Source organism: Neophocaena asiaeorientalis, unplaced genomic scaffold (assembly GCF_003031525.2).
Source record: "Neophocaena asiaeorientalis asiaeorientalis breed wild unplaced genomic scaffold, Neophocaena_asiaeorientalis_V1.1 scaffold504, whole genome shotgun sequence".
Lineage (NCBI taxonomy): Eukaryota > Metazoa > Chordata > Mammalia > Artiodactyla > Phocoenidae > Neophocaena > Neophocaena asiaeorientalis.
Window position 1 is genome coordinate 7,277,234 of NW_020174438.1, and position 24,654 is coordinate 7,301,887.

General features: G+C 41.2%; 2 protein-coding genes across 2 annotated transcripts in view; one reads left to right on the forward strand and one right to left on the reverse strand.

The window, feature by feature from the left end:
* ZNF215 (zinc finger protein 215) overlaps nucleotides 1-24,654 on the reverse strand; it is a 145,381-nt gene that overhangs the window by 45,525 nt on the left and 75,202 nt on the right. Inside the window, exon 3 of the mRNA XM_024757102.1 lies at nucleotides 21,567-21,741. The gene's annotated coding sequence lies outside the window, so the exon portion shown is untranslated. The remainder of the gene's footprint in view (nucleotides 1-21,566; nucleotides 21,742-24,654) is intronic.
* OR6A2 (olfactory receptor family 6 subfamily A member 2) lies at nucleotides 11,419-13,044 on the forward strand. Its single transcript, XM_024757104.1, is given in 2 exon segments — nucleotides 11,419-12,808; nucleotides 12,810-13,044. Coding segments are annotated over 2 exon segments (996 nt in total). The 5' UTR covers nucleotides 11,419-12,047.

Genomic DNA, 24,654 nt, shown 5'->3' on the forward strand with positions numbered 1-24,654 from the left:
ACTACTGGCCAGCAGAGCCAGGCAATCCAGGGGCTTTCCCTGGGTGGCAGCCACAGCACCTGGGGCAACAGATATGGGCAGAGACTCCTTTCTGGGAGATACTGGTGACCTGGAGTGCAGCAGAGGGAGAGCTCAAAGATAGATCCTACTGTCTGAGGTCTCTGAAGAGGATTACAGTGGGCCTTTAGATGTGTGTTTAATAGGAAGCCTGCCCCTAAGGCTGCGTCTATGAAGATAAGCTAACAGGCTTCTTTTACAGAAAGACTGGGCACTTAGTCTATTGCCTTTCTGCTGGGCCTTGGGAGGTAGCCAGTTAAGAACTCCTTCTCTGTTTACTGCAGACCTATGGGACCTTAGAGCATAAGCCTTGCTGGCCACCAGAACCAGGTGACCAAGAGGTGTCCTCTGGGTGACAACCCTCAAAAATCAGGGTACCAGACAAGTACATAAGCTCCTTCTCAAGAGATACCTGTGAGCTGGAGTGAGGCAGAGGGAGAGTGCAAAGATGGCACCCGCTGGCCTCCGTCTTTGGAGAGAGATGTGTGTTAAATTACATGCTTGCCCTTCAGGCTAATGTTTTAAGACAAGCAAATAGGCCTACTTCACAGAAAGCCTGAGCACTTTTCAGCTGCCTCAGTGCCTCTGAGCTCTTTTCAGGGCCCTTTTTCTGGGCCTTGGGGCTGTGGGGTGGGTGAGGCTGCATGGGCCTTTTAAGAACTGCTTCTCAGATTGCTATAGCCTTGTGGGTCTCATGGACACAAGCCCTGTTGGCTTTTTTTTTTTTTTTTGCGGAATGCGGGACTCTCACTGTTGTGGCCTCTCCCGTTGTGGAGCACAGGCTCCGGACGCGCAGGCTCAGCGGCCATGGCTCACAGGCCCAGCCGCTCCGCGGCATGTGGGATCTTCCCGGACCGGGGTACGAACCCGTGTCCCCTGCATCGGCAGGCGGGCTCTCAACCACTGCGCCACCAGGGAAGCCCGCCCTGTTGGCTTTTGAAGCTACATGTTCTGGGGGCTTGTCTCTCAGGTGCAGGTCTTAAAATGGGATGGCTGGTGTGGAGTTAAAACCCTTCACTCCTCAGGGAGAAACTTGGGGTTGTGAGTTCCCTCCCAACTGTGGTCACAGTGCTGAGGGTGGGGTTTATGGCAAGATTTTGTCTCAGCTGCTCCTAGCTTTCCTTCTTCCTTTGTTTCTTTCTTCCGCCTTTCCTTCCTTTCTTTCTTTCTTCCTTCCTTCCTTTCTTGCTTGCTTTCTTGCTCTAATCTACAGTAACAATCTCTGTCTCTTAATAGGAATATTTAGTCTACTTCTGTTAAATATTTATTCTAAATATGGGAAATATTTTAATTTACAAGTACTTTTGTCATGATAGGTGTCATAAAGTAATACTATTCATTTATCATCAATAACCCACAAAGTAAATTTTGTAGACATAAAGATCACTATATAATGATTCCCTAATTACATTCAAGTAATTGCTTATTATTGTGAAATTTTTTCAGTATAAAATTCAACTTCTGTTAAAATAGATTAAACTTACAAATTTTGATATAGTTGGGTGTGTGCCAATTTTTTTCTTCTCTTTTGTTATTTCACCTATGGCTATAAATTATTTGTTTCTTTGTTTATGTGTTTGCTCTAGTGTTTATCATATGCATCCTTAACATGTAGCAATCTACCCTGAAGAAACATAACTGTTCATGTATAATGTAACATTTTATAAAAGTGAACTTCCATTTACATCTCTTTCTTTTGTCATACATACATTTTGTCATACATTTTACTCATACATTTTCTACGAATTATACAACACATTGTTATTATTTTCGCTATAAAAGTTGATTGCCCATTTTTACTGATTCCACCAAGCACAACTAAAAAGCCCTGGATATTATACATAAAACAAACATAAGACTCTGAAAGGTAGAAAAAAGAAGGCGAGTAGGTAGGAACATTGTGGACCAAGGAATGAAAAGGTAGTGGGTTCCCTGGATTTGTTTTTGGCTTCATATATCCTAGGCCTGTTATTGGAGAAGTCAGAAATCTGAAAATCTAACATGTACGAACAAAAAATCCCAAACCAAAATGTGCTCTCTATAGCCAGATGACCCAGAAAGGGGGCAACCTAGCAAGACAGAAATGTTTTAGATGATAACCACTCTACTTCATCCAAACACAACAGGAAAAACTGTGGTTAAATCCAGTGGAGCCTAGACTTCCACCCTCACCAGGCTGGGTGGGAGCCAGGAATTTCATCCCCACTGCCACCAGGTGTCAGTGGAGAGCCTAGACTTCCACACCCATTGAGCAGTAATAAGGCACCTGTCTCTTTAATGCTTACGTTGTGTCAGAAGATGCCTAGTGGAGAATCAGAACTCAGAAGCAAAAAAGTCTAGAACTAACAGTGGGTTCAGAAAGATCACAGGATACAAAATAAACATATATAAAAATCAAGTGTAATTCTATGCAGTTGCAATGAACACAAAGACACTGAAATTAATAACACAATATTTAGTTGGTGTACATCTAAAAATATATTTACAAGACTTGTGTGCTGAAAAATACACAATGCTGACGAAGAAAATGAATGAAGATCTAAATAAAAGGAGAAACATACTGTGTTCATGGACTGGAATGCTGAAGTAGTAATGATGTCAATTCTCCCTAAATTGATATACAAGTTTAATGCAGTTTATCTCAAAATCAGAGCAAGATTTTTTTTGCCACATGAAAACTTCTACATAAATGTTTATAGCAGCTTTATTCATAATAGCATAAACTGGAAACAACCCAGATGTTCTTCAGCTGGCGTATGTTTAAACAAACTAAGTACATCCAGCATGTAGCATTACTCAGCAATACAAAAAAAAAAAAAAGAACTATTGATACACACAACAAACTGAAATGAATCTTCAGAGAATCATACTAAGAAAAAAAGCCCATTTCAAGTGATTATATAATGTATGAATCCATTTATAGAACATTTCTGAAATGACAAATTATAGAAATGGAGAACAGATAGTAGTTAACAGGGCTTAAGGAAAGGATATGGGCAGGAGAGAAATGGGTCTGCCTGTAAAAGGGCAAAACGAGGACTCTTGTGATGAAGATATTCTGTATCCGGCCTATTACCATGTGAATACCGTGTTTGTGATAATGTACTATAGTTTCATAACATGTTACTATGTGGGAAACTGGGCAAAGGGTACATGGAATCTTTCTATAGTATTTCTTATAACTACTGAGTAGTTTTTAGTTTAGTACTCTTATTTTTCTTGAGTATAATCGTATATGCAAATAATGTTTTGCATCTACCTTTTAAATATTATTCACTTTTTTCAGGTTGTATCTTATTGACAAAAAGTACCAAAGCAACATGAGATAATGGGGATAAAGAATATTTTTGCCATCTTCTGTTTTAATAAGAACATATCTAGTATTTTTTCCCTTGGCATATGCATTTGGTTATAAATAGGTATGTATTCCATAAGCCCTTAGCTGTGATTCAAAAATCCAAGCAGCTTTGGAAACAGTATTTTTTCCTAAGTTTGGGGTCTTAACACATTGGATGAAAAATCTGTTGTGAACTGATTATTTATAATCTTTATTTATTCTACATTGTATAGTCGTACATTATTTTGCTATAGAGATATTGATGCATCTGATTATAGCTTTTGAAATTTAGCCTATTGGTGTGGTCGGTTGGCTGATAATAATCACTATAGGCAAACTGACAACAACCTCTAAATCTAAATGAGGTTTGCAAATATTCCTCATTTAAACAATACTACCACATCAACCAAATCAATGCTAATTCAAACAGCTGCTGGGTTTGATCGTTTTTCAACTAACAGCATAGTATGGCAATAATATTTATGCACATACATATTTTCCTTTGTTCAAAATAGGGTTTATGGGACGTCCCTTGTGGTCCAGCTGTTAAGACTCAGCGCTCCCAGTGCAGGGGGCCCAGGTTCAATCCCTGGTCGGAGAACTAGATCTCGCATGCTGCAACTAAAGATCCCACATGAGGCAACGAAGATCTCATGTGCCACAACTAACAGCCAGTGCAGGCAAATAAATAAATAAATAAAAACAACAACAAACAAAATAGGGTTTACTACAATGTCTATGGTGCAGTATTTCACTCAAAATCAGGTTTTTAAGAGCATTTGTAGATATTTTATGTTCTGCCCCTCTTCACTGCTACATCATTTTCTTATGGTAACTTCCTCTTGACTATCTCAATATTTTTTTCTGTTCCTGGAGAACTGAGTTTTGTTCTTATCATGGGGTCAGTGAGGCTTATGGACAGCACACTAATCCAGACAATGAAAACTGCCCAATCACACTCATTTTGTTCCGATTATTCAAACTTTAGGAACAGCTTCCTCCCAGTTACTGATGAGAATCTCTTAAACTCAGAATCTCAAAGAACCTTCTCTTAATCTCCAGTGTTCCCACTGATAATTCCACTCCAGTTTCAACAGACTCAGATTCAACAAATATTTCTTGAACACTAGTTAACATTTTTTGAGGAAAACTGTGCTCCACGTGCTGTTCTAAGAAACTTCCATCCATATATTTATTTAATCTTCACAATTCTGTGAGATGGATATTAGAATTATTCCCATTTCACAGAGAAGAAAACAGAGGCACAGAGATGTTAAATAATTTTTTCAAGTCTCATAGTTGAACACAAGCAGCTTGATGGTGGAGCCCACATTATTTTAATTTTTTTTCTTTTAAAAACTTGAAAAAAAATTTTATGCAATCTTTGGATATGTACTATTCTATTGTATATAAATACCACATCTTCTTTATCTTCTTTATCCATTAATCTGTTGATGAACACTTAGGTTGCTTCAATATATTGGCAATTTTAAATAATGCTGCTATGAACATTGGGGTGCATGTATCTTTTAAAATTAGTATTTTTTGGGGTTTTTTGGATATATACCCAGGAATGGAAATACTGGGTCATATGGTAGTTCTATTTTCAGTTTTTTGAGACACCTCCATACTGCTTTCCTCAGTGGCTACACCAATTTACATTCCCACCAACAGTGTACAAGTGTTCCCATTTCTCCACATCTTTGCCAACATGTGTATTTGCATTCTTTTTGATGATAGCCATTCTGAAAGGTGTGAGATGATATCTCACTGTGGTTTTGGTTTTCATTTCCCTGATGATTAACGATGTTGAGCATCTTTTCATGTGCCTGTTGGCCATCTACATTTTTTTCTTTGGAAAAATGTCTATTCAGTTCTTCTGCCCAATTTTTTTTTTTTTTTGCGGTACGCGGACCTCTCACTGTTGCGGCCTTTCCCGTTGCGGAGCACAGGCTCCGGACACGCAGGCCCAGTGGCCATGGCCCACGGGCCCAGCCGCTCCACGGCATGCGGGATCCTCTCGGACCGGGGCACGAACCCGTGCCCCCTGCATCGGCAGGCGGACTCCCAACCACTGCGCCACCAGGGATGCCCTGCCCATTTTTTAATCGGGTTGTTTAAACATCCTGGAATAGATAGTTCAGAACAAAAACTTTTAGAAGATGTGCAGAAATGGGAGATGACTGGGGACTGTTGTCTCCCAACACAGGAAGCCAAGCCTGTGCTACACACACATGCACACACACTTGTGAAGCTATTATAATTTCAGCATTCGTGTAAATGTTGTCTCTATTAATTTTCAGAGTAGTGTTTTTTCACTTTCAATTATATATTTGAGGGTTATTATAGAGCTTTTTCTTTTTAATTGTTTACTTTTGTCAATTAAATATGTACACAATTTTTTTAATGTTTTTTTATTGGGGCATAGTTGTTTTACAATGTTGTGTTAGTTTCCACTGTACAGTGGAGTTCCCTGTGCTATACAGCAGGTTCTCATTTGTTATCTATTCTATACATATTAGTGTAATATTAGTGTGTATATGTTAATCCCAATCTCCCAATTCATCCCACCCCCCACTTTCCCCCACTTGGTGTCCACATGTTTGTTCTCTACATCTGTGTCTCTATTTCTGCCTTGCAAACCAGTTCATCTGTACCATTTTTCTAGGTTCCATGTATGAGTTAATATATGATATTTTTATCTTTCTGACTTAACTTCATTCTGTATGACAGTCTCGGTCCATCTGTGTGTCTACAAATGACCCAATTTCGTTCCTCTTTATGGTTGAGTAATATTCCATTGTATATATGTACCACATCTTCTTTATCCACTCATCTGTCGATGAACATTTAAGTTGCTTCCACGACCTGGCTATTGTAAACAGTGTTGCAATGAACATTGGGGCGCATGTGTCTTTTTGAATTATGGTTTTCTCAGGGTATATGCCCAGTAGTGGGATTGCTGGGTCATATGGTAATTCTATTTTTAGTTTTTAAAGGAACCTCCATACTGTTCTCCATAGTGGCTGTATCAATTTACATTCGGTGGAGCCCACATTATTAACCTCTACATACACTGCTTACTAGGGACTGAGATTGTGCCAAACCTTTTCACAAATTTTGTTTTATTTAATCCTCAAAACATCTGTAGTATATGTTATTATCATTTTATGGAAAATAAACTGATATATAACAAAATCCTTGATTAAACAGAATATCAATTACAAACGTGGAACTAAACCCCAGAAACTTTCAATTCAGTGCTTCTTCTATGACATCATGTAATTAAAGGGATGTTACCCACATGGGTTCAGGAGATAAAGGAAGAAACTGGGTAGCACTGTTGAGACCCTATCATGTTCCAAGCACTGTATACATATCACTTCATTTATTCCTCTCAACAACTTTGTGAGGTATATTATTTCCATTTTACAGGTTAGGAATCTAAGGCTCAAAAAACTTGAGTAACTTGCTTAAGATTACATAATTGAGCCAGAATATAAGCCCAGATTGGCCTGGCCTAAAGTCAAAGGCTTTCTTTTGAGCATGAATGTGGCAGGATGGAAAGAAGGAAGGAGAAGGCAAGGGAAGAAGCTACGAGGTAGTAGGGGTAGACACCCTCTGCTTCATGTAAACTTCTATTTCCTACTTCCCAAACACATCTTTTCCTGTCTTCTTCCCCAGTCTTTTTTTTTCTTGTATCTCTAGTGGTCTCTTGGGCTCTGGATTTAGAATCACTCTAAAACATCAGAAGGAGGAGGGCAAAATGGGGACTACAGAAGGGAGGTACAAGATAAAAGAAACTTTCCTGGTGTGGCAGTGTTCTCTGATCATGGGAGGAAGAGAAGGTGGAGTCTCTGCAGCATCTTTCTTTGTCTTGATGCTTCAACTTTCTTTCATATACACTCTCTAAGTCTTTTCCTCACCAACTGGTCATCTTGGGAGGACCCGGAGTCCAAGACATCTGAATAAAGTAAGTGGATTCTGTTATCTGCTTCATTCCTCTTCAACGGTCAAGTCTCCCATGTTTTCTTTCTGTCCAATACACCCATCTTCCTAGTCCCCTCTACACCTAATAAAACCCAAACCCTTATCAGCATTTCTCATGTCTGGTCCATTCTGATACTTAGACCAGTATGACTTTCTTTATCTTTTCCACTCATAGCTTGTTTCTGTATTCATTCATGCTCTGCCTAGCCTCCCTACAGCTTTTATGATCTCCCATTCCTAATTATATCCTTTCTGTATTATACTTATCTTCTCTCATTGAATCTCTTGTCAATATAGCACATTTATTTTACCTAAATATCATCCATTTTATCAACAGAAGTTCCAATTTCTTTGCTCTTACTCTAACTTCCTTACATTTTATCTTGTCTCTGTGGGTCTGCTGATTCTTCTATATTCAATGTCTGTTTTCCTTACATATTATTCCAATTCTGTCAGATTTTCTGGTAACTGATTTAAGTTCTCTACTCTTGATCATTTCCACCCAACTCCTTTTTACATTTTGCTCTCTTTATATTTGATTCCTATCATTTGCAATTCATCTAGTCTGCCCATATCATTCCTTTCTCAGTCTTCCCCTCCATCCATGCATCTATGCAACCATTATAACACGTTTACTATTTAGTTGCTAAAGCAGACCCTAAAATAAGAACTATTGTCAAAAGAAGAGATGGAAATACCAGTAAATAATCTATATCGGTAGAAATATGGGTAGTTTTGGAAGGTGATAACCAAGAAATTGAAATGTGAAAGATAAATAATTCCTAGGTGTAGTTTTGACAGAAGGAAGAGTATGTGCAAATCATAGAGTTAGAGAATATCACAACATGTTTAGAAAAAGGAAAATAGTAGGCAATGACTGGATTACTGTAGGACAGTTAAAAGGAAATACACATTTGACACATTATTGACGGATTTTGTATGTGCTCCCCAAAATCAAATGCTCTTGGAGTCAAATTTCTGCATAAAATTTCACTCAAGAAACAAGTGGAAATTAGACTGAAAGAAGTTGAGGTTGGGGGAAAAAGACCAGGCAATAGCCTATTGAAATAAAGTCAAGAAATAACAAGGACGTGACTGGTATAAAGGACTAGGGGGAAGGCAGTAGAAATAGGACAGGAGAAAGGGGACAAATTTAGGAGATAATTAAAGGGGAAGTTTAGATAGAACCTGGATTAGTTTGTGAGTGGGATGTGGGGTTGGGGTGGGGAGGATAGGTACAGAAGATACAGGGAAATTCTGGATCTCCAGTACAGTATATACTGCAGAGAAACTAGTATCATTCATTGTGATAGAGGAAGAACAGGCTTAGACAATTTTTTCTAGACATATTGTATTTGAGGGACCCATGTGGCATCAAGGGAATTATATCCACTCTTTGCTATACCATTAAGGATGTATGTGGCCACTTTGGCATATAGTACCTCTTTCATATCTACCTTATCAGTAGCAGCAGTGATACAGCTAGTAAATGATATATGGGCTTTCACGAGCTCTCATGGGAACAGTAATGGGAGGAACCCATTACCAAATCAGTGAAAAGGGAAAGAAAGAAAGGACAACTAATGGTTCTATGAGGAGATGCCACATGAGTCAAGATTTGAAGGTTAAGGAGGAGTTAGGTGATAAACATGCTGTATGTCAAGAGCTGCAGGGTGTAAGATACAATGTAGGTCGTGACAAGAGGTAAGGTTTTGATGACAGCAGTAGCAGGTCATGAAGTACTTATGCCTTGTTAAATAGCTTGAACATGGTTGTGTAGACAATGTGGTACTATGGAAGGTTTTAAGTAGGGTAGTGACATGCTCAGATTTGAGCATTAGGGGAGATACTACAGGCAGTGAGACCAATTAGGAGGCTAATTTTTTTTTCAAGTGTGTAGAACATCAAATGTGAAGGCAGAGGCAGAGAAGATTAACAGATAAGCAGAAAGGCCTGAGGCCAACAAGGTCAAATAAACAGTTAATGGCATATGAGGTAGGTATTGAGGATAAACGATCAAAGCTAAGGTTATGAATAACAACTGTAGTTTAGAGGTTCCCATATGAAGCTAGTATATGGTGTAAGAATAGGTGTGGCAGATTAAACTTTCAGGGATGAGAAGACAAAGATATGTCTCTACCACCAGACTATGAGCTCCTTGAAGACTTAGTACATGTGTTATTTACCTTTTTCTGTGCCACAACTCTTAGCCTGTGGTCTGGGCCATATTTGATCCAGCAATACTTTTGAAATAAATAAATGGTGGGTGTGGAAAGTAAGGTTGGGAGTGATGGGAAATGTAAGCCAGGGATATGGCATTTTGTAATTGCATTAAAGTACTCTCGTACTGAGAGGAATGCCAAGGTCTCAAGTACTGAGTAATGCTCAAGTTTTGCTCACAGAGCATAAAGAGAAGAGGAACTCAGGTATAAAGTCATCTGCAGTTTTGATGTTTTCAGATTCCATATATAACTGAGACACACAGTATCTGCCTTTCTCTCTCTGGCTTATTTTACTTAACATAATGCCCTCAAGATCCAACCATCTTGTCACAAATGGCGGAATTTCCTTCTTTTTTATGGCTAAATAACAATGCATTGTATATGTATATATTTTCTTTATCCTTTCACTGATTGATGGACACTTAAGTTGTTTCCACGTCTCGGCTACTCGTAGAAACAGAAAGTAGAATAGTGGTTGTCAGAGGCTGAAGGCTGGGGAAAATGGCAGATGTTGGTCAAAGGGTACCAACTTTGAGTTGTAAGGTAAGTTCTGGGGATCTAATGTAGAGCATGATGACTATAGTTAATAATACTATATTGTATACCTGAAGGTTGCTGTGAGCGTAGAGCTTTAGTGTTCTTACTGTAACAACAAAATGGTAATTGTGTGAGGTAAAGGATGTGTTAATTAACGTGGTAAAGACTTCACAATATATACTTCTATCAAATCATCACATTGTACACCTTAACTTATCCAATGTTGTATATCAATTATATCTCAATAAAGCTGGGGAAAAATCATTAGCAAGTTGAAGCTTGATGTGTGAGCACATTCTGCCCCTGTTAATCTCAAAGGAACAGGCCTAAGACTAAAAAGTAAAGACTCTCCTGAGGGAAAGTGGCCCCCAGTTGTTCATCTGGTTCTCCCCCATTCTTTCTAACCTCTATACTCCCATCCAATTTTATGATCATACAGGGACACTAGGGTGACAATAACCCTTTCTTCATACCAACTCCCATGTGGATATGTCAGATCCACATCTGATCCAGTAGAGGCTTGAAGTTTTGAAGGGGCAAATTATATTTTTGATACCAAGGTAAACAAAGAGAGTACTCTACTAAATGTATGCTTTTGTATTGATCTTGTTACAGTCAAAGTAACTAAACAAGGAGGCTGCTGAACTGAGGTGGTTCTCACGCTTTAGTAGCCTACATGAGCAAACCAAACCTTAGGCCAGAGTCAATTGCAAATGCACTTATATCCAAAACAACAAAATTTAAGAACTAATCACAAACATCCAACTAGGCGTTCCCAAATAAGGCAACCACTCAAGCTATAGCCAATCAAATAATGTCCTTGCATTGCTTCAGCCTCTGCTCTATGAAAGCTCTGCCCCTAGCTTTTGACAGTGGAGTGCTCCTAACCATTTTCAGTTAGGCACTGCCCGATATAAATCGATGTTGCTCAAATAAACTATTGAAAATTGTAATGTCACTTGCTTTAGCTGTTAGGGATACTAAAGGAAGGTGTTCTACTCTCATTCCAAGATAGTTAGCACAACCTTCAGAACTGAAGGAATTCTCAGTTCTTCAGAAATCCAGAATCCGCTTCCTAATATGATTTCCACATGGGTCCCACATCCTCCTCTTAAGTACAAGGTTATGTAGGACTTTCATTCTATAGGTGCCATAACCTCCTTGGGTTCTACTTTTTCCCTCTTCCTTGCAGGAGGAAATTGCATCCCTAGCTGAGCCCCAGAGACCCTCCGTTCTGGGTGTAAATACAGGATGTATCTTACAGTCCCTCCTTCATGTTGCCTGAATATTTTAGAAGCTCTGAGGTTCTGACTTCCTGCTTCCATCTCTTACTATCTGTGTGAGCTGGAACAAGTCACTTAATCTCTCTATGCGTCAGTTCCCTTAGGTGTTAAGTGGGGTTAATAACAGTACTTACTCATAGGGTGAAGATTAGGTGGATTAATATCTACACATTTTTCAGAATAGTTCCTGTACTAATAACACATTGTAAACACTTAATTGTGTTATATGTTACTGTTATTCATCCACTGTGTAACTTATTTCCTCAAAACAGAGTCATAATCCGGCTCATAGACAAACTCTCACTTCAGGGCAGCCCAGACTCTTAATATTTTGGTTTTGATCTGTGTTTTTAAGGGACCAACTGGTGCTTATCAATACATACTTCTCCAAGGGCCAGAATACACTCCTATCCTATCCCAATACAAAGTAGCTTATTTTTGTCCACTTTTATCTTAGCTCATTCCCAGATTACAGAAGAGAACAACGGCCTCAGCTCAGCGATGAATTATGCGCACTACACACGTTGCATTCTACTAGTACAAACCCAGCGAGAGGAAGTCTGGGTTCTTGCTGCTGCTGCCTCCTGAGGACACTCTATTCTCTTCTGAAGGGCAGCAGGCATGACTGACACCATGGAGAGGAAGAACCAGAGTGGGAGACTGAGTGAGTCTGTGTTGCTGGGCTTCCCAGCTCCTGTGCCACTGCGGGCACTATTATTTGCCCTTCCTCTGCTGGCCCATGTGTTGGTGCTGACTGAGAACACACTCATCATTATGGCAATCAGGAACCACCCCAGCCTCCACAAACCCATGTACTTCTTTCTGGCCAACATGTCCTTCCTGGAGATTTGGTACGTTACCATCACTATTCCCAAGATGCTAGCTGGCTTTGTTGGCTCCAAACAGGGCCATGGGCAGCTAATCTCCTTTGAGGGCTGCATGACGCAGCTCTGCTTTTTCCTGGGCCTGGGATGCACTGAGTGTGTCCTCCTCGCAGTTACGGCTTATGATTGTTATGTGGCCATCTGCCGTCCTCTCCACTACCCTGTCATTGTCAGTGGCCGGCTGTGTGTGCAGCTGGTAGCTGACTCCTGGGCTGGAGGTTTTGGCATCTCCATGGTCAAAGTTTTTCTCATTTCTCACCTCTCGTACTGTGGCCCCAACAACATCAACCACTTTTTCTGTGATGTCTCCCCACTGCTCAACCTTTCATGCACTGACATGTCCACAGCAGAGCTTACAGACTTTGTCCTGGCCATTTTCATACTGCTGAGGCCACTCTCTGTCACCAGGGCCTCCTATATGGCCATCACCAGTGTTGTGAGGTGCATTCCCTCAGCTTCTGGGCTCCATAAAGCCTTTTCCACCTGTGCCTCTCACCTCTGTTGTGGTCATCTTCTATGCAGCCAGTAGTATCTTCATCTATGCCCGCCCAAAGGCAATCTCAGCTTTTGACACCGACAAGCTGGTGCCTGTACTCTACGCTGTCATTGTACCACTGCTCAACCCTATCATTTACTGCTTGCGCAACCAAGAGGTAAAGAGAGCCTTATGCCGTACTCTGCGTCTATACCAGGAACGTGATGCTAAGCCTGGGAAAGCTAGCAGAGTTGGGTAGAAGGGAGGTGTTAAATCTTAGATAATGCTCTTAAACTTAGGATCTATGTCTTCTATAAAGTCCAGAGGAGCTCTTAGAGCCTAAATTAGGGACTAGAGTTTCAAAGGTACCACCAAAGAACTAGTTTAGGAGGAAGAGAGGTGGATTACAAGCTAGAAATTGGATTTCTTCCAGACAAGGTCTTAACATACAGGCTAGAAGTTGATCCCATGTTGTCTGCTCTATTGTAATTTATGTAGAGCAGGTTCATGACTCATGCATCCTGGTGGGGTGGAAAGGGATGACTATGAGCACATGGCATGACTGAACTTGAATATTTAAAGCAAAAAAAAATGCAGAACTAGCATCTCTCTAAATGGCTCTTCCTGGGTTTGTTACTGGGTTTTAGCTCTGAGGCAGAAGATACAGAAAAGGGAAGTGGAAGGAGGAAGCCATTCAAGGAAACACAGGCTTCATTATGGAAAAGCATCAGGAGACTTCTGGATGAGATCTCTTCTAGCTGAAGGACACCAACTGTAGCCTATGATGTAGTGGGGCCCCATGTGATCACCTAGTGTGAATTACAAGGCAAGGAGATAGGAAACTGTGGGTTTTTGTATTGGCAACATATCACCTCCTGGACTACAGGGGTTTAGAGCTTCATTTCCTGATTTACCGAGGTCAGTGCCCACACTGAACTAGTGGAGTGGCTGATTGCAGTTGTATATTTAATCTTCAGTCTCTCTAATTAGACTATAAGCTCCATGAAACTAGGGATCACATTTGTTTGTTCATCATTTTATTACCAGGGCCCAGAATAGTATCTAGCACATGGTAGTTATAAAGAAATATAATAAATGAATATAATTTGGAGCCATGGGAGAGAGGGGGAAGATGGAGGAAGAGGAAGACGCAGAGATCACCTTCCTCCCCACAGATACATCAGAAATACATCTACACGTGGAACAACTCTTACAAAACACCTACTGAACGCTGGCAGAAGACCTCAGACCTCCCAAAAGGCAAGAAGCTCCCGCACGTACCTGGGTAGGGCAAAAGAAAAAAAAAGAAAAAACAGAGACAAAAGAATAGGGACGGGACCCGCACCAGTGGGAGGGAGCTGGGAAGGAGGAAAGGTTTCCACACACTAAAAGCCCCTTCTCGGGCAGAGACTGCGGGTGGCGGAGGGGGTAAGCTTCGGAGCCACGGAGGAGAGCGCAGCAACAGGGGTGCAGAGGGCAAAGCGGAGAGATTCCCGCACAGAGGGTCGGTGCTGACCGGCACTCACCAGCCCGAGAGGCTTGTCTGCTCACCCGCCGGGGCGGGTGGGCCTGGGATCTGAGGCTCGGGCTTCGGTCGGAGCCCAGGGAGAGGACTGGGGTTGGCGGCGTGAACACAGCCTGAAGGGGGTTAGTACACCACAGCTAGCCGAGAGGGAGTCCGGGAAAAGATCTGGACCTGCCGAAGAGGCAAGAGACTTTTTCTTCCCTCTTTGTTTCCTGGTGCACAAGGAGAGGGGATTAAGAGCGCTGCTTAAAGGAGCTCCAGAGAGTGGCGCGAGCTGGGGCTAACACGGGCTTCGGTCGGAGCCCAGGGAGAGGACTGGGGTTGGCGGAGTGAACACAGCCTGCAGGGGGTTAGTACACCACAGCTAGCCGAGAGGGAGTCCAGGAAAAGATCTGGACCTGCCGAAGAGGCAAGAGACTTTTTCTTCCCTCTTTGTTTCCTGGTGCACAAGGAGAGGGGATTAAGAGCGCTGCTTAAAGGAGCTCCAGAGAGTGGCGCGAGCTGGGGCTAACAGCGCGGACCCCAGAGATAGGCATGAGACGCTAAGGCTGCTGCTGCCGCCACCAAGAAGCCTGTGTGCGAGCACAGGTCACTCTCCACACCTCAGAAGACAGAAAAACACACAGCAAATGAAGGAGCAAGATAAAAACCCACCAGACCTAACAAATGAAGAGGAAATAGGCAGTCTACCTGAAAAAGAATTCAGAATAATGATAGTAAAGATGATCCAATCTTGGAAATAGAATAGAAAAAATGCAAAAAACATTTAACAAGGACATAGACTAACTAAAGATGAAACAAGCAATGATGAACAACACAATAAATGAAAGTAAAAATACTCTAGAAGGGATCAATAGCAGAATAACTGAGGCAGAAGAATGGATAAGTGACCTGGAAGATAAAATAGTGGAAATAACTACTGCAGAGCAGAATAAAGAAAAAAGAATGAAAACAACTGAGGACAGTCTCAGAGACCTCTGGGACAACATTAAACGCACCAACATTTGAATTATAGGGGTTCCAGAAGAAGAAGAGAAAAAGAAAGGGACTGAGAAAATATTTGAAGAGATTATAGTTGAAAACTTCCCTAATATGGGAAAGGAAATAGTTAATCAAGTCCAGGAAGCACAGAGTCCCATACAGGATAAACCCAAGGAGAAACACGCCAAGACACATATTAATCAAACTGGCAAAAATTAAATACAAAGCCATGGACTCTTTGTTTACTATAGCACTCCCAACTTCTTTCCTCCCTCTGTAAAAGCATTCTCCTTCCCTTGCTGTGTGGGGAGATGCACATGGCTTGCCATGGTTGCCAATCTCAAATTGCAATTCTCTGCTAATCCTGAATGAGCCCATCTTTGCTGGAGAAATATCTGGCAGTTTATTTATTTTAGGCCAACATTTTGGTGGCCCGTATAAGAACCAGAGAAGACCCCTGAAGGCTGTGGAGATGGTGAGTAAACAGGTGCCATAGCCACCATTGACCCCATAGGCTCACTGCTTTTCTCACTGACCCTGGAGTTTGACGGTATTTCTTTCTCCTGCATCTGAGCTCATGCTGTCTTTGCATTTGAAGCTCTCAAGGCATTGTTCAGGATTTATGTTGAGGTTTAATATTCCCATTAAGGCCTTGTCCTCTATGCCAGTACTCATTTGGTACTTTGTTCTGATTTGAGATTAGACAGTTTCAACTGAAGCTGACTGTGAAGCCACAGTCCCATTTCTTCTTATCATGGATTTGATAACAAGAGAAAGTTCCACTTTGGACTAAGTAAAAACCCAGTGTAACAGAGCAGCACCCTGCCATGTCCCCTGTCACTTGTTTGTAGAAAAACTTTAGCCTCCTAGGCCTTGCCCAAGTTCCAAAGAGTAAATTTAATCAGAGAACTGAGAAAATACAGAAACGAAGGGAAACAGTCAAGCAAGACAAGACAATAATAGTTTAGCCATGCAACAAAGTCAAGGACTTTTGTTCCTCTCAAAGGCTATATATACTATCTGAGCCATATCTTGAGCTGTTTTGCAGATACTGAAACCACGACCAGGTAGAAGAAGCTAACTGCATGCTGACCACAAGCATGCAGACCCAGAACAGTTGGTACCATAAGGTTGATGATGTTGACTTCCAATTACCTCACCACCAACCAATCAGAAGAAAGTCCACAAGCTGATCAGGCACCCTGCAACACTCCCACTCACCCTGTCTTTAAAAACCCTTCCCTTAAATCCATTGGGGAGTGCTGGTCTTTTGAGCATTAGCTGCCCATACTCCTTGCTTGGCCTTGCAATAAATGCTTCAATTCTCTTCACCACAGCCAGGTGTCAGTATATCGAGTTTACTGTGCATGGGCAAGCAGACCCAAGTTTGGTTCAGTAACACCAGTCCTCCTGGAGACTCTAAAATGCCCATTCCTCACCACTGTTGGTCCACTGACAAAACGATGGCATTCATGAATCAATATTGGTGGGAAAGAGTAACAAGGTTGCAAAGAGTGCCTACCTCACTTGTTCCACTTGCCCAAAGTGCAACGCAAGGAAGCCTGTTTGTACTGTTACTAAACAATTTAAACTGCCTAATGGATCATTTGAGGTCTGGTCAATATATTTCATACACCTTCCTCTGTCTAATGGGTAGAAATACGTTTTAGTCATGATCTGTATATCTTCACACTAGACTGAAGCCTCCCCTTGCAGAAAGGCCTTTTCTCTGGCCAAAGTCCTTCTGGGAAAGATAATCCCTACTTAGGAAACTCCTCTCGAACTTAATAATGACCAAGAAACCCATTTTACTGGACAGATACTTCAACAACTATGCTGGTTTTACAACATATTCACTTTGCTTATCACCCTCAATGTTCTGGTTTAGTCAAACAAACTAACAGCATTATTGAGATTCAATTTGCAAAATGTGTACAGGCCCTCCAAATACCTTGGCCAGTATCATTGCTGTTGGTCCTTCTACATTTCAGATCTACCCTTTTTGGAACTCATAAGCTCTCACCCTTTGAGAGAGTCACAGGATACCCAATGCACTTGGCTCCTGATTCTTTTGATCCAAAACTGATAAAAGGAGAGATACTCTGATATTGCAAAGGCCTAATTGCTTCTATTAAAAATAACCATATTTTGGTACATCAATCATTTCATAGTGCACTCTCAAGAGACAAAGATCTTAAGCATCAAAGTTTGCAACCTGGAGATTTCATCTTTTGGAAAAGATACCTCCAGAAGGTCTCCTCAACCTAGTTGGAGAGGTCTCTTTCGGGCACTGCTAACCAATCCTTGTGTCACCAAACTCCAAGGAATAGATAGACTCTTGGATTCACATGACATATGTAAAGAAAGAATCAAATCCTGATTGGACAGCACATCAACTGGTGACCTGAAAGTAAAGATTTCACAGAACTGAATCAGATGACATTGGATGAGACAGTTTTCCCAAGATATCCAGATTAGGTTTGTTGGAAGTTTGTCACCAAACCTTTGATGATGACGTAAAACTTCAGATGACCTCCAATGTCTATGATCTTGATAATATATGGGCTTCAGATAAAAAGTGCCTGAGAGTTCTCCCTCTTACCCCTCGGTACTCAGATGTGACTCCAATAGGTTTCCAATCTGTGCACTTTCCCTCCAATGTGAGACCCTACACTCACAGTACACTTACAGGAAGAAAGGTGCTTCCTGGCACAGATGGGCAAAAAAGCCACTGAAATTGGAAAACCTGACTCGATCAGCAATGCTTTCAGAGAAAAATCTTGATAAAAAGGGGAAAAGTGTAAAAAAAAAAATAAACAGCAACCTCAATTAAATAGAGTCAGGAGACCAAAGAGGAAGCTCTCACACTCTGGGACAATAGCAGAGTCCAACAGGAAGAAGGAAGATTCCTCTTTGTTCCTGTCAAGGACTCAAAATGAAAAGCCATGGATTCTTTGTTTACTATGGCCTTCCCAACTTCCTTACTCCTTCTATAAAAGTATTCTCCTTCCCTTACTGTGTGGGGACTTGCATGTGGCTTGCCAAAGATGCAGACCCCAAACTGCAATTCTCTGCTAATCCTGAATAAACCCATCTTTGTTGGAGAAATATCTTACAGTCTATTTCTTTCAGGTCAGCACTTTTTAATAGTTCATTTAAGTTATTATTAGGTGTTTATATCAATTTTATACAACACCCTATTGAATTTTTCCTTCCAAACAAATTATAAATTACATTTTATGGTGGAAAGTGCTAAGGTAAAAAACACATCAGGGATGAAAAGGGTAAGGGATTAAGAGATACAAACTACTATGTATAAAATAAATAAGCAAAAAGGATATATTGTACAGCAGAGGGAAATATGGCCATTATTTTGTAATAAGTTTAAATTGAGTATAACCTATAAAAATATTGAATCACTGTATTGTACACCAGAAACTAATATAATATTGTAAATCAACTATACTTCCAAAAAATACATCAGGGAAGAGAAATAGAAAGGGAATAGCAAGCATAGGATGGCAACGTCACATAAAGTGATTAGAAAGGCCTTTCTGAGAAAGTTATATTGAATTAAAGACCTAAAGGAATTGAAAGAGGGAGTCATTCAGTTATCTGAGAGAAGAGCATTCTGAACGAAGATAACAGCAAGTTTAAAATTCCTTAGAAGGGAATGTGCCAGATGTATTTGAGATGTTAGTACAGGAAGCTTTGACTTTACAGGAAAGTCTGGTTTCGTTTTGCTGTCTGACCTCATGTTCCACAGGACACAAGAAAAAGATTTCAGATTTAGACAGGGGCATGAGATATAGTCAAAAGGAGGCTGTTTAAATCGTATGAGAATTTAACATACAGAGGTATATGCTGAACTGTACACCATGGGTTTCTTGTATCAAGCATAGAGATGAAGGACATAAGCATATACCGTGTATATTAGTTGCCTAGGGCTACAGTAACAAAGTACCACAGACTGGGTGGCTTAAAACAACAGAAATTCATTGTCTCAAGTTTCTGGAGGCTAGAAGTTCAAAATCAAGGTGTCAGCAGAGCCATCCTTTATCTGAAACCGGTAGGGAAGAATCTTCCTTTGCCTCTTCAAATTTTTTGGTGATTTGCTGGCAACCTTTGGCATTCCCGGACTTGCAGTTACAGCACCTCAATCTCTGCCTCCATCATCACATGGTATTCTGCCTGTGTGTCTCTTTCTCCTCTTCTGACAAGGATACCAGTTATATTGGATTAAGGGCCACCCTACTCCAATATGACCTCATCTTAACTAATTACATCTGGAATCACCCTATTTCCAAATAAGGTCACCTTCTGAGCAACTGGGGGGGGGGCGGTGAGGATTTATTAACGTATCTTTTAGGGGACACAATTCAACCCGTAAATCTGGGGTTAACTGTTTAGGCTCAAGGCAGAGAGTGACGGCAGAGTTGTGAGTTTGGGAAACTACTGAGAAGTAAAGGGATCTTGCCAAGATAACACAGAGCTCTGGGGCTCCTTCTCCACTTGTGCAGGTAGAAGCACTGAAGTCAAGAGGACAGAAAGTTTTTCTTCACGTACTTGGTAAATCTGACCACTCCTAGAAGAAACAGTTACTCCAAGATCTAGTCTGCAGGAAAACTATTGCTTCAAGTTATATTTTTAATTAAGAAATATTTATCATTTCAATAAGTTATACTTCCCAAGAAAGCTAGTAATGATATTTATCTGTGACAGTTTAAAGTGGCTACTTCTCAGTGTCATTCAAAGACATGACTTCCTCTTCTACCAAACATGTCTTTGAATCATACTGTTGAAAAGGTCACTTCTTGGTTATTTTCCTGTGTGTGTTGACTCCATGCATGGAATACAGATTCAGCTGTGTTCTACTTCAGACCATGGCTCATCTTACATTAGTCTGTTCCTGATCTGGTTTCCTCCTCTTCTTGGATTTTTCCTCCAAGTTTTTAGGTATCCATATTTCTTAAATGATCACTATAAACATAAAGCAGTCATTTGAGATAAATTTTCTAGCATTCAGCCATGAATCTCTGCTTTCCTATCTGGCTTTTAATTCCTTTTTAAAATTTCTCCCATTTTCCTGAGAATGATGGAATATTGACTCATCAAGGAGAACATTTTGAAGAGAGAGGACAATCTTGTTTAGCAAAGGAAAAGATCCACTAAACCCGGGAATTTCCAATCCTCTATCTCTGTTCTGAAAAATATTTTAGGCGGGATGCTTCTCTGAGATCAAAAAATAATGAAAGGGCTTCCCTGGCGGCGCAGTGGTCGAGAGTCCGCCTGCCGATGCAGGGGACACGGGTTCGTGCCCCGGTCCGGGAAGATCCCACATTGCCGCGGAGCGGCTGGGCCCGTGAGCCATGGCCACTGAGCCTGCGCGTCCGGAGCCTGTGCTCCGCAACGGGAGAGGCCACAGCAGTGAGAGGCCCGCGTACCGCAAAAAAACAAAAGTAATGAAAAACTTTCAAATGTGAATTTGAAAACAAATAGGTTTTTAATCACCAAATGAATTGATGTAATTTAGACAAACTCCTGAAATTATGGTGCCCCCCAAATTAAACTACAAGGCCATTAGTACATACACAAAGCCCAAATACCGATTTAAAAACACAAACAAAGAAGCCAAAGTTTAAAACTCACTTAAACTGAGAAGATTCCATGGGGGAAAAAAGCGGAAGTAAATGGAAAATAGGAAAACAATATGTTTAGAGCGCATTATTAGAGAGACCATCATGGCAGGAGACTGTAAAAGCCAGGGAAAAAATTTTGGTTGCCATAGAAATGTGTCTCTTTAATACAACTTAGAATGATGATAGGATTACAGCAAATAAGAGTAAAGTTGACTAGCGTCAGAAACTGCACTTAGAGGAAATACTTTGAGAGGTCCACTCTAGAGTAGATGATTTGCAGGTTTAGAGTATATGTTCTGAAATAGATGGCCTGGATTGTTGTGAGGATTGTAGCATTTGCCCCATCATGTTTCACTCTCTAAAGTGCCCCATTTTAAAAGCAAACTATGTGGTCACCCTAGTTTTATGGGCCTGTAACTCAAGACTTGTAGTGGAGTTGTCCTGTGTCTACTAAGTTAAAGTGAAACTACATTTTCTAGAACTTCCTTCCCTTTGTAGTTCAAGGTTAGTGTAGACCACAGAGATATTCTGTGTGAGATTTAGAAGGCAGAGGTGAAGCAGCTATATTCTTTGTATTCCACGTAGAAAGCTGATTAGGGACACTATTGCAGCTCACAGATGTTGTCACTGACTCACCTTGTAGATGTGGGGCAGTGGTTCAGGCGACACCTCCATCAGCTCCCATCCAGCTTCCCTCTTTCATCTTCTCCGACATGTAAGCTAGGTAGGAGTTTAATATTGTGATAAAGGGCACCAGCTTCTTTTGCAGATCACCTGAATTATCAGAGTTAGGTGATAGGATGACCGGAGGCTGTAAGAGACCAAAACAGTCTTCAGCTCATGCTCACGGATTCCAGTTTACCATTATCCTCCCCCATGTCATGTTCATCTTACCTCCCCAAGTGCCTGTCCTGGTGGCTTCAGGCCCAGCACTAATCACAGATGCAATAGTCATTTTATTGCATGAGATCACAACCCTGTAATAAATCCCTTGGATAGAACTCTGACACAACGCTTGACAGACAAATAAGAAAATAATTTGCATATGGTTGACCAGTGAAGACAAGGGGTCATTTAGAGTGAGAGTACAGAGTAGATGAGGAAGGTTTTACAATGAGGCCATAACGAAATACAGTAGTGCATGTCTCTACAGAGTGCGATGAGCATGCAAAGCCAGCAGAAGAGAAGTGCAGCCAGATTCGCAAAGGGGGAAACAAGAAAAGTGCTGTGTCATTAAAGTCAGTGGTGGTTTCAAGAAACAGGAACATTGTCACACGCTCTGTTAAAAACAAGATAACAGGGCTTCCCTAGGGGCGCAGTGGTGGAGAGTCCGCCTGCCGATGCAGGGGACACGGGTTCGTGCGCCGGTCAGGGAGGATCCCACATGCCGCGGAACGGCTGGGCCCGTGAGCCATGGCCGCTGAGCCTGCGCGTCCGGAGCCTGTGCTCCGCAACGGGAGAGGCCACAACAGTGAGAGGCCCGCGTACCGCAAAAAAAACAACAACAACAAGATAACACGTCCAAAATTGAGTCCGTCTATCAGGAATTGCCTGATCAGCACTGGTTAGGTAATCTGCCTGATAAATCTTTGCCATTCCTATAAGGAAATAACCAATCTGCCTTTTTGCCTAGCACAGCTTCCTTGTTCCTTTTCCCCACTGTCTATAAAATTACTTCACTGTATAGCTCTTCAGAGATCTCTTCTGTCTACTAGATTGGACTCTGACCTGCACATGAATCATTAAATAAAGCCAAAGAGATCTTTAATTTAATCTTTAATTTACTCAGTTAACTTTAACACCTCCTAAGGATAAGGAGAACACTAAAACAAAACAAAGAAAAAAGAAAACCTGCCTCTTGAGCAATATGGAAGCTACTGACGGCCGTATCCAGAGCTGTTTAAGTACACTGACACAGCAGATATCAGCCAGGAGCGGGTAGGAGAGAGTAGAATGTGAGAAAGTAAAGATAATGAGCATAGATAATTCTTTCACAAAGTTTCTGAGAAGCCAAGGATGAAGGCAGAGTGATAGGTGAAGGTATACGAGGTGGCAGATGAAGGGATTTTTGAAAAAGAAAGACTCGTTAGCCTGTGTATGTTTGTATATATATATTTTAATTTTTTTGGCCACACTGTGCAGCCTACGGGATCTTACTTCCCTTACTTCCCCAACCAGGGATTGAACCTCTGCCCTCAGCAGTGGATGTGCCAAGACCTCATCACTGGACCACCAGGGAATTCCTGATATTAGCCAGTTTAATAGCCAGTAGGGTTCCAAGGAAAGATGACAGACTGAACTCACATATTTATTCCCTTTCCCTTCAGAGACTCTGCTAAAATGATAGTAACAAACACAGAAACCTTTTTGATGTAAATATAATGATGAGAACAGAAGAGGGTCTGTGAGGGGATGGGAGATTTTGAAAATGGATGCAAGACTGATAGTGGATAAAGCAGGCCAGGGTAAGCCACAGCCTGAGCTGCTCACAGAAGATGAGCAGATTCACCCCCACACAAACATACACAAGAGAATCAACTGAGTCAGAAACTCAAAGACAACCCATACAATGAAGAACATGCTCCCCTGCTCAGAAAGCCTGGAGCCAGGAATTCCACAATGTGAATTCTATCTCCTACCCACCACAATCTTCTAACCCCCAGTGTCCTGAAGGTGGAGTGGAGGGAAGATAAAGAGAGACAGGTGAAAATCCAGGGAACCTAATCAGGAGACAGCTCATTGCTGCAGCCTTCTAACATCACCAGATACTACAAATGGGAAATGAGTAGACTACCTGGTGACTCAAATATCACAATTTCTATACTTTATACTTAGAAAAACAGGTCAACTTCAACTTTTTCAAATGCTAGAGCCTTTATCTTTCCAAACTCTAACTTGGTTGAAAGGCAGCTGTCACTGGATCAATGTTTGAAAGTTTGTTTCCTTCTCAGAGATGTCCTGGGGTTTTTCAATTATGAAGTAAAGAAAAGAGTACAATATCTATTCACTTAAAGCCATATTTTAGACAAATGTTTTCTGCTCTAGCCAAAATCCCTACTGACAGTAAAAGTCGGCTTATTTCTGGGTACTGAGAAATGAAACAGAAATTCTGCAATGATTAACAAGGAAGAAGCCAAGTAAGAAATGTGAACATTTGTGTAAGACTGTTTTTGAATCTATGGATATTTTCTCCATTAAATGATTTAAATGACTGAGACAAACAAACATTACTTGCAAAGCCACGCTGAAGTTTCATTTCGGGGAAATGAGAAGCAGGGCAACATCTGGTCTGGTTCCACCCACTGCATCCTCTGAGCACAGAGGGACAGCAAAGACATATTCACAAATTGGAGCACAATTAAGCACAAGATAGTGAAGAAAAGCCTGAAAGGCATAGAACAAGTTATGTGGTCTCTTCCTTCTAGAGGGTCACAGAAGTTCAAATTACAAATACAAGAAAAGGGATCCTGTCTGCCCAGATGTGATCTTCAGGATTACAACCTGGTTTGAGTGTAGACTAAGATATAGACCATAAAATGAGGGATATATCTGCATTAACCCATACAGTATTGAACCAGGGAGGTTCAATAATGAAGCTAGGGATGAAGTGAGAGAGTAGCACTGACATATATACACTACCAAATGTAAAATCGGTAGCTAGTGGGAAGCTGCTGCATAGCACAGGGAGATCATCTTGACGCTTTGTGAGGACCTAGAGGGGTGA